Source organism: Passer montanus, unplaced genomic scaffold (assembly GCF_014805655.1).
Source record: "Passer montanus isolate IOZ18808 unplaced genomic scaffold, ASM1480565v1 scaffold116, whole genome shotgun sequence".
Taxonomy (NCBI): Eukaryota; Metazoa; Chordata; class Aves; order Passeriformes; family Passeridae; genus Passer; species Passer montanus.
In genome coordinates this window covers 150,068-164,843 of record NW_024358278.1, presented here as the reverse complement: position 1 = coordinate 164,843, position 14,776 = coordinate 150,068, and the positions used below count along the sequence as shown (strand labels likewise).

Below are 14,776 nucleotides of genomic sequence, written 5' to 3'. Positions count from 1 at the left end.
TCTACCAGTGCCCTGCACCTCTGGATGGAAACCGAGGGGTTCCAGCACAGCCCCTCTGTAGTGTTCCTCTGGAGCTGACACTTCCCAACATCCCTGACCAGGGTTTGGAGCCCCGGCCCAAACTGGATCCCGGCACAGGATCCTGGCATGCTCAAAGCCCTTATCAATAACTTGCTTTAATTAACCAACTCAAAAGTAAGTAACATCACATTGATACAGTATGATTCCTTTTAATTCAGTTATAGATAAATATTGCAGAATATAAAAACCTTTCTAAACCCAGAAACTCTTTTAAGAGATAGACAGGGCACAGCTGCAGACTCTTGGGATTCAGGGGAAAACCCCAAAGTTTTCAGTCTTCAGCATCTTCCACTGTGTCGTCATTGACAGCAAGCATGGCTTCAGCCTCAGGAAGACACAGGGAGTCAGGGATTTTACAGATCCTGGTCTCACCTCAGCCTTTCAGCTGGTACAATCTGCAGGGAGAGGGAAGACAATGGGTCAGAATGGACACCCTCCTTCCAGAAAATCATCACAATTCATAAAGCGTTACGTAGAGCTGTAAGAACTTCCCCAAAGGTTCGTTTCCTTGCGGACTGAGGGCTCTAAGTTGAAGCACAGGCTGGACAGACTACGGGAACCCCAGAAGTAAAAGCTGCTCGGCCAATTCCATAAACATTCCAAAGTCAGGCTGCTCACTTGGTGGTGGCAGCACAAGTAAAGATCTTCCCTCCTGTGGGTTTTTTGCGATCTGCAGTGAACTGCAGGGGGAAAAAACCAAAACCCAAGTATCTCCCACGACTGGAACAGAAAAGTGGGGAAAAGGATGGAGGGGCACTCCTGGTGTGAATAACTGGGATCCCACCTCTCCAAACCAATGGAAGCAGAGACTGGGTGACAAAGCCTTTGGGAACAATTTGCTGGGATTCACAGGAAAACTGATGAGTTTTACTGTGGCAGTAAAGCCAAGCTGGGTACAGCAGCAGCATCCACAGGAACCTGGCCAGGAGAATCTGCCTGGCAGAGGGCTCCCCACTTCCTGGGAATCTGTGTGGGACAGGGCACTGTGGTGCTGGCCATTAAAACAGTTCCTACCTGTCCTCTCACAAGGCAAGATGGTTTTTCCACACAGCAAATGTTTTTTGAATTAAGAAGATAACACTACACTCAACTGGAGAAGAAAAAAGTGAGATCTGTTAAATTTTCCTAAGCCAGGCAAAAAAGAAAACCGAATCATACCAAAACCCAACAATAATAATAATAAAAAAAATAAGCATATTTCAAGAGAGTTTAAATCAGAATGAGAGGATTTGAAAAGCTGCAAGACTGCAAAAATCTAACGCTGCAAAAAAAGCCTTTTCTTACATCACATTTTATCCCTGAACTTGCAAAAAGCCCCCACCAAACTAACAATTCACCTCATATAGTTATTGAGTCATTCCTGTCTTTGAGCACAAGTCCAGCTAAAGCTGTGGAGACAAGGACAACATAAGTGACTCAATGCTGTTCCTTTGGAAATCACAGGGAGGTTTTTCATTAGCTTAGGAAAATGCACACCCAGTTCAGTAGATACTGAATAGCAGGGAAGTCAGGAGATAAATGGTTTGCTTTCAGAGACAAAAATTTAAGTAATATTTACATTAAACCAGAAGTCAACAGATTGTCTGATCTGAAGTCTTTATTAAGAAAAAAAAAGCCCTGGGTATCCTTTTGAGGGACGTAAAAGGAACTCCTTTGGCTGGGACACAGCCTCAGCCAGCACTGCTCCCCCACCACGCAGGCCACCCATGGCTTTCAGCTCTTCCACAGTCTTTGCAATGTTACCACAGATCCCGGAGGATCACAGGGCCAGCTTTCACCTTTGCCCTTCTCCTGCAGTTCAGCAGGCATCTCCTGTCAGACCTGCCTTTGCAGAGCAGCCACACGTGACTCCACAGTGGTCAGTCTTGTCTCCATAACTTTGAATACCATATCCACCTGCAAAACAACCAGGCAGAGCTACTGGGTTACACACAGAATTTGATAACACAAAGAGCATGTGTGGATGCCAGAAAGGACTCAAATCTCATCTCACATCACCAATTCTTTTCATTTGACTCTTTCCCTGCTACTTTCATACTGTGGAAGCTCACCCAACTCTAACATTCACTGTCCACTTTTTCCAGCCTTGGTGTCAGAGCCACACACTCAGCTTTTGCTGGACAACCTTCAGTTTCCTTACACTATTTACTCCCAGCTCTTCCTACCTACAGTCACAAGATTTTAGTACAGCAAAACATCAACTTGATTTATGATGTTGTATTTCAACACAAAGCTACAGCAAAAGCATTAACTCCATTTGCACAAATGGCAGAAGAAACATGACTAAAAGTTAAGTGAAGATCTGGAGAAGTGAATCAGAACTAACTAGAAACAACATATCAAATTACTGAGACATAAATAGGAACCTAATGCTGTGCTTGATAAACAGAAAATGCTAATTACCATGAAAATTGAAGGAAAAGTTACTGAAAATCTTGCATAACACAAGATACCAATGACACGAAGCAGACCAGTACATGCTGCAATGCACTGAATTGCTCTGGGTGAAATCAGCTGTTCTGCAGAAGCTATTGAAGCACATTAAGGTTTCACAGAGGTGATTTAAACAAAGAATGATGTAAGGTTAAATCTCACCTTTTCCAGCACATCTTGCAAGACAGCTTGACTTTCAAGAGTAAGTGGCTCCTCATCAATAACAGCTTGCTTCCCCGGGGTCCCTAGAATGTAACTGAGATGCCACAGTTCAGATCATGCATTTCCCACTCTGAAGCCAAAAATGCCAACACAGCACTCCCCAGAACCCTGAGAGATAGCCATGGATTCTGGTGCTGCAGGATGCAGTGAAAAATTGCAGAGACACCAAAAACAGTGCAGAACTGGCTGAGAGAAACAGCATTACTCTCCAAGAAAAGTGCCATTCTGCAGCCAGGTCAGTGCTTTAGAGAATTTAACTACCAAAAAATAAGAATTGGAATTAAGGAAAAAAACCCAAAAGCACTGTCCAGAGCACGAGGGTGAACATCGACAGCAATACAGAAAATACATGGGAACTTCAGAAAAAAACACAGACATTAAAACTAGTTCAGGTGAACACTGTCCATTAGAACAATGCTTGCACGAAAGAACTCTGGCATAAAGCCTTGATTCACTATATAGTTAGTGAAGAACACCCTAAGACCACTTTTAAGTGCTATAAACTGACTAAACCCAAGCACACTTTCATTTTCTAGACAGATTTTAAGACCGCTGACTGAGAGTCTCCAGCACATACTCAGTTGTCAGATTTGCCTTTGCCCCCCCCCTCTTCGCAAGGACAGAGCAGATGTGGCCAGCACAGGTCAGACCCACCCCCAGTTGTGCCTGAGCCCCTCTGCCCACACTTCCTGCGGGTAATGCTGACCTAAGGGGCTCCAGACAGGCCCATTTGTGCTTGGCTTGTGCACTCTTCTGAGAAAATGAGAAGGAATCCCCCCGTGCCCTGGACCTGGTGATATTTTCTTGGCTGGAATGCGATTTCTCATACAAAAGGCAGACCTGGCTGTTCTGGGGCTTTTTCCTAGGATTTGCCTTACACAGGTGATGTTCCTCAGAACTGAGCACTGGGATGCCAACAGCAGCAATACAGAAAACCACTGTGGGACAGAGCAGCAGGAAAAGCAACATCTAGACTTCCCAGAGCTGTAACAGGAACACCCTCAGTGCAATGCCTGGTGAGTGAAGTGGAGCTGGCAGGCTGACCCATAAACATTCTGTATTTACCTTTCAACAGAGTCAACATTGAAACAGAACAAATCTCTCTTGTAGTCGAGGTTCCTTGAGGTGCACCTGTAGATGCTGCCAAGTGTCTTTGAGCAGCCAGAGCAGAATAAGGTTTCTACTACGCTGTAAGTAAGAAACAACATTGATTCAGAACAAAATAAAAGGAAGCACCTCACTCCATCCCTTTCCTTAAAAAAAAAATAAATCATGCATTAGAATTTTTTTAAGCATTCATTCTTGCTTTACACAGCGTATATTATGAGCACTCATCTTTCAGCCTGAATTTGCCACAGCTCCTCAGGCTGACTGACCTCAGCAAGACCACCAGAATCACTAAATTATGGTAGGGATCTTAAAGCTCACCCCATCCCACCCCCTGCCATGGCAGGGACACCTTCCACCATCCCAGGCTGCTCCAGCCCCTATGTCCAGCCTGGCCTTGGGCACTGCCAGGGATCCAGGGGCAGCCACAGCTGTGCCAGGGCCTGCCTGCCCACCCTCACAGGGAAAAACTTCTTCCTGATATTTAATCTAAACCTGCCTTCCTTCATCCTAAAGCCATTCCCCTTGTCTGTCGCTGTCCGTCCTTGTGAGCAATCCCTCTGCCTTAGGCCACAAGCGGCTTGTACAAACCCCCCGAGGAAGTGCTCCAGGGCTCTCGGGGGCACACCAGCACTCCGGGCCCTCCACCGGGCTTGTCCTCAGCGCCTTCCCGGGAACCCCCGCCTCCCCCGGGGCTGTGCCCAGCCGCGACCGGCCCTCACCATCCGCACTCGCCGGGGAGGTTGGAGATCTTGCGCTCGGGGTCCACGGCGACGCTGGCGGCCATACCTGCAGCGGGAAGGAGGGAGGGAGGGAAGGAGGGATGGCGCCGTGACGGCGGCGGTCCCGCGCCGGGCGGCGGGGCTGGCACTCACTGCGCAGCAGGATGCAGCCGCTCTCCTCGTCGTTGGACACCCAGCTGGAGGTGTCGCCCACGGGCCGCCTGCAGCCGGCGCACAGGAACACCATGGGCATGGGGGCCGCCTCCGCCCGCTGCCGCTCGGCCCGGCCCGGCTCCAGCAGCGACAGCGAGTACTCCAGCGCCGGGCACAGCGCCAGAGGGTCCTGCCCGACCGACATCGTCTTCGAGTCGCCCGCCGAGGGAGCGGCAGTGACACCGGACATAGCCCTCGAATAGCCCGCCAAGGAAGCGGGCTCCGCCCCCGACATGGCCCCGGAACCGCTCGGGGCCCGGCCCGCACCGCCCTCACGGCGCGGCTGCCCCGGAACCGCTCCCGGGCCGGCCCAGCGCCGCCCGTGGCGCCTTTAACCTCCTGCGGTCACGGAACCACAGCAAAGGTTGTGGTCATTCCAGTACACCGTTTTCATATGAGGCGTTTTATCGAGTCACTCCTAATTCAGAGAATCTCCTGAGCCGGAAGGACCCACAAGGACCACCCAGTGCCACCTTGTCCCTGCACAGACAGCCAGCAGTCCCACCCCGGGCACCCTGGCAGCGCTGTGCAAACGCCCCTGGAGCTCTGTGGGGCCCTGCCCATCCCTGGGGCGCTGGGCAGCGCCAGCACCCTCTGGGGAAGAGCCTTTCCCTGCTCTCCAGCCTAAACCCCTCCAGACACAGCTCCAGCCGTTCCCTAACCCAGTGCCACCTTGTCCCTGCACAGACAGCCAGCAGTCCCACCCCGGGCACCCTGGCAGCGCTGTCCAAACGCCCCTGGAGCTCTGTGGGGCCGTGCCCATTCCCTGGGGAGCTGGGAGTGCCAGCACCCTCTGGGGAAGAGCCTTTCCCTGCTCTCCAGCCTAAACCCCTCCAGACACAGCTCCAGCCGTTCCCTCGGTCCCGCCGCTGTCACAGGGAGCAGTGCCCGGAGCTGCCCCTCGGGAGGAGCTGCAGCCCCGGTGAGCTCTGGCAGGCTGAAGAGGCCGAGTGCCCGCAGCCACTCCTGGTGTGGCCCCTGCAGACCCCAGCCCTCTCCATCCAGACACATTCGGGAATGTTTTCCAGCCTGGCTGTGCTCAGGAGCTCCCAGGAACAGTGCACTGCTGCGAAAGAAGGGTTTGTGATCCAGCTGGCACTTGTCCATCCTGTCCCTGGGTTACAGGGCACCCATCTCAGTTTAAAACATCCTGAGGAACAACATGAGTCTCCAGCAGGAAGCAAGGATTGCATTTTCAGGGCTGCTCTTACATCTCTGCCATAGATTAACACTCGTTGCCACTAGATGTTTTCAGTCCCAAGGCAGTCCTTGAGCTGCGGGACCCCAGAGCGATTGGCACAGGCACCGGTTGTGCAATTCTCTTTCTGAGGGCGCTGAAGTACAATGAGGCAAGGTAGTGGGTCGGAGTTCTGAGCTGGTTTAACAGGCACCACTGACATGGCTAACGGAACAAACTCCTCTGACTATTTCTGGTCTTATGAATACTACTGGGATTACATAGATCCAATTCCAGTAGATGGAAGCAAGTTGAAGGTTAATAAATGTAAGTATTGTGGAGCGGTATATGCTACTGTAGCACAGGGAAAATGTTGCGTAGCTTGTCTCACTGACCTGGTTTTGTTTCCTTGCAACAGAGTCCATGCCAGTGCCTGGTTTGTGTGAATGGGTGTTTGCCTTCAGGCTGGATAATTACTAACAAACCCTCTGGGCTTTATCTTACAGTATCTGAAGCTATAAGACTGCTGACACTAATTCTTGTTTACAAGGGCAGATTTTTTTATGAGTCATTTGCTAAGGGGAAATGTGATGACTTGTGGATCTGTATTGTGGGGTGCTAGTTACCTGTGTGCTGCTGTCACCAAAGTTCACTGAAGGAGCAGAGGTTTTTTCATAAAAACACTGTTTTCATCCTGGGACAAGGCTGGCATTGCAACTGGTAAGCATTCACTTTTAGTATAGGAAATGTATGTTTCCACTAGCCAGGAACAATAAGCTGCAAACATATTCTTTGACCTTCCCTCCCATCCCTGAAGATGCCTAAAACTGTTCAGATGTGGATTCAGAGACTAAAATTGTTTTTCACAAGGTTATTACAATGAAATTATTATATATTCTAGGAAAATGTGATTGCCTTTCAGAATATCTTAATGTCTCTCTCATTAACAATGCAAGAAACTGCCTTCATCTGATGGTGAATGGTGTTAGGAGCTGCTTGTCCTTCGCTTGCTTGGACAGCAGTAGCAAAAAGGAGCAGAAACTTGCTCTGCACCACCTCTGGAAAAGCTTTTCTGTGCTTTCAGATCAGCTGAGGGTTTACTGCCTCCAAACTTAGAGCACCACACCTTAAAGAAAGTGATGTGAGTATCCACATCCCTCCATACAGAAAATCTTGCTCTCCAATGCTGCAGAGCAGCACTTGGAGCTGCTGAGACCAGCCAAATTATGAGCAGCTCCTCTGATTCTCTTAGTTTAAAGTTAGGGCAGATGATTACCCCCAAATTCCACCAGGGAAACCCCAAACTGCTTAGCTAAGCTAGATGTAAGTCTCACTGGCATAGCAAAACCCAGGAATCAGGAATAAACGTTTCCCCTGTTTTCTCCTTAATAACATTTTTCTACCATTTGGATATTACCTGGTGCATTACAGAGGTGGCATTTGTGTTATAGCACTTCCCTCCCTGGCAGTTGGTAGGGAATTTTTCTTCAGCTGCCAGTGTTCTTGAAATTTGTAGAAACTGCTTCTGGAGACAAGATGCGCACCCTCTGTTAAATTTAATTTAGATTTGTTGACAGTTTTGTGGAGGAATAGAGAGTGCATCCTCTTGGTACTATTATTCTTCCTTCTCCAAATACCAGTGGGAGAACAGTGGGTTACAAGTTCTAATCAAAACACCAAGGGAAACAATTCCACAGCTGCTTGGGATATTTCACTGTTTTGAGTAAAAGTACCAGTCAAGCAATGAATATACTTTATCTGTCTTTGCACAATATTTACATTCTTAGGCCTCCAGAAGCTGCTGCTGGGATTATTGGCTCCATGTGCTCAGGGCCATTGCTGGGGCAGCCCTAGGGAATTGCACAGTCACCATAACCCTGCCATGGGATTGCAGTTACCTTGTTCAGTTTTGCCTGCTAGGGCTTTTTTTAATTCTTTTAATGTGAAACAGAGACCTGAATCTCTGCACTTCTTTTCCTCTGTTACGTGGCTGGTCCCTGAAAATTTCTGAGACTGAATTTGTCTCATAAAAATGAATCTAAACCCAGATAAAAAGCCACGATCTTGCTTTCTATTTGTAATGTTGTGCATCTCTCTCAATTTTGTATGAAAATAATTGAAAATCTTAACTGGCCCATGACCTAATAGGTTATTCAAAAGCATGCACACACACATGCACAACAGGTGATGGTAAAATTTAGCAATAGGAAAGCTTTTTGTGGATTGGTAAAATATGAAAACACATTATTCCAGTTTAAAAACAAAAAAACCTCCAAAAAACCCAAAAACCCAAACAAACACAAAACCCAAACAAAAGCAAACAAACAAACAAACAAAAAACAACTAATTGCAGAATTAGAATTTAAACCCAGGAAATTTTGCTCAAGCTCCACCTGAGCCCCGGAGCCAATATATTTAGCTTCACTGAATTCCATGAAATCCATTAAAACTTTTTAAAAGATGAAGCCAAAATAGTCTGACAGGGAATTCTATAAATCCACACTCTTAATTTCTGTACCAATGGTGTGGAGAACTTCAACACTTTGGGCTTTTCAAAATAAGCTGCACCTCCCCACTGATAATTCTCAGCAGCCCAGCCAAAACTCAGGTTTCTGGTAAGGGTGCAGCTGGGCCAGCTCTAGTTTTGGGTTTAAAAGGACCAATTCCCTTAATCTCTCTGTGGCTTGATGGCAACACATACCGAACTTTTTCACAAAGAAACACTCAATCAAACATCCTGGACCTGTTTCAAAGGACACAATGTTTTCTGTACTTCCAGAGGGAAGATTTATTTTATCTTGGTCAATATTTGTCTCTGGAGTCAGTGACCCTTCTTTCTCCACTTCATCTGAAGTGAGTCACCGGCTGTGGATCCAGGCGGGGCACGCAGACTTCCCAAGGCCAGCCCCACCAGCAGCACAGGGCCCCAGCAAGGAGCTTTTGTGGAACGGTGGCCCAAGGTGCCATGGGGGCAGGAGCGGGTTCTCAGGGAGCCCAAGGCTCAGGCAATGAGCCTGGCACAGCCCTGAAGCCTTCATGGAGGAGCAGCCCCCTCTGCTCCCCCAGGCACCACACCAGCTGAGGACGCGCTCTGGCACTGGCAGCCCTGTGTTCCTCAAAGGAACCGCGTGCTCCTGGCAAAGCACTTTGCACTGTTCTGCAGTGGCTGCAGGGGCCCTGAGCAGGGCAAGGGGCACCTTCTGTCCCACTGCTGTGCTCGAGGCTCACCAGCACTGTGCAACACTGCTGCTTCTCCTGGCATAAAATGCTTTCAGGGCTGGAATTCCCTCCCTGAGGGCCTCTCCCTAAGGCTCCTGCAGGATGAGGCAGTAACCACTCAGGCTTCCTGCACTGTGGCTGTGTAACTGGAACCATGTTCAGTTATCTGCACAGGTCTAGGCACCAGAACACTCCGGAGTGTTTGGAGTGTTCCCTAGGGCTTTTCCCAGCCCCATCCCCATGGCCATACTCTGTTAGGAGGCTCCCAAGACCTTTAACAAATTGGCACTTAGACTCCTCTCTCTGAAAGGAGAAACGGATCAGAAGGCTCACCTTTCCTCTTGCTGTGTTTCATTTCTGCCGTGCAAAAAGGGCATGTGACACAATCCCTCTGCTGTGCCCACAGACTCCATCGTCATCGCCTTCTGGGTGGGCCTCGCTGCCTTCGTGACCTTTCTTTTCCTTGTTCTGCTGTGTATGTCCTGCTCTGGATCCACGCCAGCAAAGTGAGTATAACCAGAGATAACGTGAGCATAACCAGAGACAACGCGAGCATAACCAGAGGCAAAGTGAGTATAACCAAAGATAAAGTAGATAAAGTAAGTAGATACTGGCATGGAAAAATAGCCTGTGGGAAGCATTCACTGCCTCCTGTGATCCAGCACTGACACAGAACGTTTAAAACTGCACAGAGGTGAAACTTTTTCTGTCAGTATTTGGTTGGAGGGCCTCTTGACCCACTGCTCCTCCTTTTCTGATCAGGAAAATTCAGCTCAGCAGGCTGGGCAGAGATTCGGGATTAGGTCACAAACAAGCAGAGGGAAACAGTGGTCAGAAGGAGCACTAATATTCTCATTTATTGGCACACTTGGGCCTCTGGCATGCTCACAAAAGGTAACAAAAACAATAACAAAAAGGCAGTTTACCCAAATAAACCACAAAGCAGGAGGCAGACTAACCACACAACAAACATGGAAATGGACATGAAATTGCAGGGTAACAGAGGCATGTTACCAACAATTTACTGTTCCTAAAAAACTGGCAGAAGTCTGTGTACATGAAAATCTCAGACTGCTTGCAAGACTTAAACAAAGTATTGATTTTTAAAGTTTTTCATCATGTTACTGAGCAAAATACTTGGCTTAAAATGCACATATTTATCTCTCATGTATTCAATTTTGGCCATCAAAGGAGCCATTGTGAACAAGGCAAGTCTAGAAATGTTTTCTGGAGTGCCCAGAAATCATTAATGAAAAACAGCATTCAATGAGATTTGTTTAGGCTTTGAAACCATCCTATGTTATCACTTTCCTAGGCTTCTAACCTACTGTGAGAAAACAATTTTAGGGCTGAAGAAACTATTAAACCCAGTCACAGACAAAACTTGCCCTTTTTGGTTGAGTTCTGTTTGTTTCCTAAGCCCCATTCAATTCCACTCCTCCCGATTCCAGCACCGAAACCCAGTGAAGTGCTGGAAAGAAGCCACAAGTGTGAACCTGCCCCCCCTGCCCTGCCATCCCCTGTGCGGTGTCACCCTCCCGCTGCCCTTGGCATGACAATCATCCAGTGTCTGTATGGAAACCTCACGTCTCTTTCCTGGTGATAATCCCGATACTCACCCAGCCAGCGCCTGCTCACGTCACCGGTCAAGGCTGGAGAGCTTTCACCTTCATCCTTTCTGTGCTCATCCATCTCTGCCGAGCCCAGGCACGGGCAGGACCCCTGTGCTCTCCCAGCTCACCCTGGAGAGAGAAGGCAGCTGCTCTGGGCACCCTAGGCCAGGGCCTGCCCGCCCTGCCAGGGAACAATTCCTAATTCCCAATATCCCATCCAGCCCTGCCCTCTGGCAGTGGGAGCCATTCCCTGTGTCCTGTCCCTCCATCCCCTGTCCCCAGTCCCTCTCCAGCTCTCCTGGAGCCCCTTAAGACCCTGCAAGGGCTCTGAGCTCTCCCTGGAGCCTTCTCCTCTCCAGGTGAGCCCCCCCAGCTCTCCCAGCCTGGCTCCAGCCCTGCAACAGCTCCAGGGCCTCCTCTGCACTTGTTCCAACAGCTCCACATATTTCTTGTGCTGGACACCAGGGCTGGGGCAGCTCTGCAGGTGGGGTCTCACCTGAGTGGAGGAGAGGGGCAGAATCCCCCCCACCTCTTTGGATGCAGCGTTGATGCAATTTTGGCTATGCATGACACCCATCTCCTCTCCCAGTGGGTAACACCAAGGGTTAACTCCAGAGCAGAGTGCCTGGTTCTCACCTGCACATCTGCACAGAAACCAGTCCCTGCCAGGTGTCCTCCAAAAGGCCACAGCTCTCCTCTCTCAGGCACAGCTGAATCCTGAGGCACGGAGATCTCCTGGACGTGAATCCCCGGTCTGATTGCAGCACACACTTCCCTGCAATCCCCAAGGGTTTGGTGCCAGTTTTGGTGGGTGAGTTTGGGAGAGGGGGAAGGCTGATGCCTGTCCAAGCCCTGCAGAGAGGGATCCATGTCCCAGTCCCTTTTGTCAGCACTGTACCATCCCACAGAAATAAGACAGAAGGTCTGGAGCATGGCACCACTGATTTCAAACCCATCTGCCTGCCAAGGCAGCTGATGATCGCCCTGCTGGGATGGAGACCATTAACATTTGTTTCAATGGTGTGTATAAACATCCAAAAAGAAAGACTTTTCCAGCTGTATCTTAGCTCAGCTTTAGTTCTGTGATTTTGTCTAGGCTGAGGTCAGTTGCAGCACTGCCTAAGAGTGACCTGACCCGACCAGGTGGGTTTCCTTGGGTACTGGGACACTGGAACTCTTCCACCCTCCTCCAACCTCTCTGCTGTTCCAGGGGTGTTTAACAATTAACAGAGCAGGCTGGAGCTTTCCTCACAGTCCCAGCTCTCTGGAATGCAAGTTCTCTAGCTGATTTTAAAGTATGGATAGCTAGCTGGTGGTATCTGGCTGCTTGATAGACAGGAAAGAAAACATCCTGTTTTGGTAAGAATTATTTTTTGTCTTGCTTCTGTCAAACAAAAAGGAAAGATGTCTTGAATACACCTACAGCTTAGCAAAGAAAATTCCAAGCCTACCTTCCTGTGCTGGGCCTGCTGCTGAGACTCGGTGGCTTTGTTTCTGCTTTTTGAATTACTCTGCTCGGTTCGGCTGCACTCGGCTTGGTTCGGCAGAGCTCGGCTGAACTCTGAGGGCGGCGCGGCCTCACGTTCGACACACGAAGCTCGGTGCTGCCCAGCCATCGCCCTGTCAGGAAAATTAATCCACAAACACCATAGGTTTATGTCCAAAAGGAGACACAGGAGCCCTGTAACTTTATTGGCATAAAGGGAAAGGCCATGGGCATTCCCCATGGGGTCACCCAAGATGGGGGAGGACACAGCCTCGTTTTTATCCTGATTTCTTGGATGTGTTTCCTTCCCTCTGTGTTCCCCATTGGCTGAGGTATTTGAGAGGTACAAACGTCCCAAATTTCCTAATACAGACGGCCTTCTGATGTGCACCCCCCTCTTCTTTGTGTCTGTGTTCTTTTTCTTCAAATCCAGGAATTCAGCACGGGCTTGGGTGAGCAGCAGTCTCTGTCAATTACTGGAATTCCTCTGGAATTTACGGTTCTGTTAATTCCTTCTCTCACCTATCAGTATCTGGGTGTGTCTACCAGCAGACCCACAGTTTGTTTGTAAAGACACCTCCTTCTCATTCCTTCCAGCACGGCCACGAACGGGAGCGCGGGGTCGAGCAGGAGCTCTTTAGGCTGTGACTGCAGGCGCACTAATTAATGGGCACGAGAGCACCCAGGGCAGATCCTGGTGCAAGGACCGAGCGCTTGCCAGCGGAATGTGTTGGAATCCCTCTGCGATCCCAGCAGTATGAAGTTTGGGAATGCTGCGGGACATGCTCAAGGAGTCAGTAATGTTTTTTCAAAGAAACCCACCACGGAGTGGTGGAAGAAAACAATAAACAATATTGCCTATTTATTGTCAGTGTCTTTGCCTTTTGTGACGTTGGTCGGCTCCGCGGGGGTAAATTAACTTCAGGAGGAGCTTTTGCTGCTGTTCTTGCTCGTGTGTTGGAATACAGCAGAGTCCTTGTCACTTTACACTTCAGGAAATACAAATTCAGCAGAATTTCAGTTCGTCTGAGCTCGGCTGGTCCTGTACAGGTTCGGCTGAGCTCGCTCGGTTCGTGTGAACTGGGATCGGTAAGATTGGATGCGCCTCGGTTCGCCATACTTCGGCTACATTCGGCAAAGTCGCTTCGGCTCGGCTGCACTCGGAGCCGCTCGCTCCGTTCCCCTCAGCTGGGCTCGGCCCGGCTCCCTGAGGGCGGCGCGGGCCGGGCCGAGGCGCCGTCGGGAAAGCGGCGCCGGTTCACGTTAAACACGCAGAGCTCGGCGCTGCCCGGCTGCCGTGTCCCGCGGGCGGCCCGGGGTGGGCAGGAGCTCATTAGGCAGTGACTGCACTCGCGCTAATTAATGGGCACGACAGCAGGGGGTCTGGTTCGGCGGAGCTCGGTTGGGTTCATCCAACCTCGTAAGGCTCACCTCGGTTCCGTCGACGTCGTAAGGTTCGGCTGGTCTCGCCTTGGTTCGGTTCAGCTCCTTCGATTCGGCTGAAGGCGGCGACGGTCGGGTCTCTTCAAATAAACTCGGCTGAATTCGGCTTGTTCGGCTCGCTTGTTCGTCTACACTAGGCTTGTTTCGGCTCTTCGGCAATTATCGGCTATTTTCGGCTCTTCGGCTACACTCGGCAATTATCGGCTATTTTCGGCTCTTCGGCTACACTCGGCAATTATCGGCTATTTTCGGCTCTTCGGCTACACTCGGCAATTATCGGCTATTTTCGGCTCTTCGGCTACACTCGGCAATTATCGGCTATTTTCGGCTCTTCGGCTACACTCGGCAATTATCGGCTATTTTCGGCTCTTCGGCTACACTCGGCAATTATCGGCTATTTTCGGCTCTTCGGCTACACTCGGCAATTATCGGCTACATTCGGCTATTTTCGGTTCTTCGGCTAAATTCGGCTATTATCGTCTAAACAGGATTTTCCCGCTTTTTTTTGCCGCCCTCTTGAGAAGGTCAAGCGAGTCCGCGACACGGTACTCCCAAGATGGCGGCCGTAAGAAGACCTCGGCAAACAGAGGCGTTTTCGCCAATGCCTGTTAGCAACCCGCCGAAACACGACCGGCGGCGCCACTGAGCACACAGTCCGTGTCCACAGCACTTCAAACGCCACAGAAAATCCTACCGGGCCGCGCCGGCGCCAGGGTGCTGTGCAGGCAGTCAAGTAGACATACGGGGGGTCCTCGTTTTTCCCGCTCTTTTGGCCGCCCTCTTGAGAAGGTCAAGCGAGTCCGCGACACGACGCGACACGCCACTCCCAAGATGGCGGCCGCGAGAAGCCCTCGGTAGAGAGAGAGGCGTCTACACTCAAGCCTGTCAGCGCCCGCCACAAACAGCACCGCCCACGGCGCCGCTGAGCGCACAGCCCGTGTCCACAGCACTTGAGTCGCCACAGAAAATTCCTCCGGGGCCGCGCCGGCGTCAGGCTGCTCGGCAGGCAGTCCAGTAGACGAACCCGGGGGGCCTTTAGTTTTCCCGCCCTTTTGCCTCC

The 14,776-nt window shown here is 50.2% G+C and overlaps 2 protein-coding genes and 1 long non-coding RNA gene across 7 annotated transcripts; 1 reads left to right on the top strand and 2 right to left on the bottom strand.

Moving 5' to 3' along the window:
- Window positions 1-214: 214 nt before the first annotated feature.
- MIS18A (MIS18 kinetochore protein A) lies at window positions 215-5,424 on the bottom strand. Its single transcript, XM_039696994.1, has 5 exons — window positions 4,719-5,424; window positions 4,566-4,632; window positions 3,802-3,924; window positions 2,677-2,770; window positions 215-1,977 (listed from the first exon to the last, which is right to left on the bottom strand). Exons 1-5 carry the CDS (start codon window positions 5,011-5,013, stop codon window positions 1,897-1,899), a joined length of 660 nt encoding a protein of 219 aa, XP_039552928.1. The 5' UTR covers window positions 5,014-5,424; the 3' UTR covers window positions 215-1,896.
- Window positions 5,425-5,450: 26 nt separating this feature from the next.
- LOC120496500 (melanocortin 2 receptor accessory protein) lies at window positions 5,451-13,138 on the top strand. 3 transcript variants are annotated; one of them, XM_039696996.1, is made up of 4 exons: window positions 5,460-6,282; window positions 9,581-9,680; window positions 12,707-12,725; window positions 12,871-13,138. In XM_039696996.1, the coding sequence occupies exons 1-4, from the start codon at window positions 6,177-6,179 to the stop codon at window positions 12,919-12,921; spliced, it is 276 nt and encodes a 91-aa protein (XP_039552930.1). In that variant the 5' UTR covers window positions 5,460-6,176; the 3' UTR covers window positions 12,922-13,138. The 3 variants fall into 3 exon arrangements, 2 of the variants coding, with proteins under 2 accessions (XP_039552930.1, XP_039552929.1); XR_005626320.1 differs by lacking the exon at window positions 12,707-12,725 and having other exon boundaries at window positions 5,451-6,282; window positions 9,547-9,680; XM_039696995.1 differs by lacking the exon at window positions 12,707-12,725 and having other exon boundaries at window positions 5,477-6,282.
- Window positions 6,299-14,756, bottom strand: LOC120496502. Of its 3 annotated transcripts, none has more exons than XR_005626323.1 (5): window positions 13,705-14,756; window positions 11,424-12,407; window positions 10,794-10,916; window positions 9,508-9,661; window positions 6,299-7,502 (listed from the first exon to the last, which is right to left on the bottom strand). It is a non-coding gene; the product is annotated as an uncharacterized LOC120496502 (long non-coding RNA). The 3 variants fall into 3 exon arrangements; XR_005626322.1 differs by lacking the exon at window positions 6,299-7,502 and adding an exon at window positions 8,729-9,320; XR_005626321.1 differs by lacking the exon at window positions 6,299-7,502 and adding an exon at window positions 8,729-9,269.
- Between the last annotated feature and the right edge of the window lie 20 nt (window positions 14,757-14,776).

Excerpts from the sequence above, each read along its gene's own strand:
- MIS18A (XM_039696994.1), bottom strand. The coding sequence starts at position 5,013 with ATGTCGGGGGCGGAGCCCGCTTCCTTGGCGGGCTATTCGAGGGCTATG. Across the intron at positions 2,771-3,801 it reads AATGTTGACTCTGTTGAAAG|TTACATTCTAGGGACCCCGG; the intron begins GTAAATACAGAA and ends GTGGCATCTCAG. Across the intron at positions 1,978-2,676 it reads TGCAAGATGTGCTGGAAAAG|GTGGATATGGTATTCAAAGT; the intron begins GTGAGATTTAAC and ends GTTGTTTTGCAG.
- LOC120496500 (XM_039696996.1), top strand. The coding sequence starts at position 6,177 with ATGGCTAACGGAACAAACTCCTCTGACTATTTCTGGTCTTATGAATAC. Across the intron at positions 6,283-9,580 it reads CAAGTTGAAGGTTAATAAAT|ACTCCATCGTCATCGCCTTC; the intron begins GTAAGTATTGTG and ends CTGTGCCCACAG.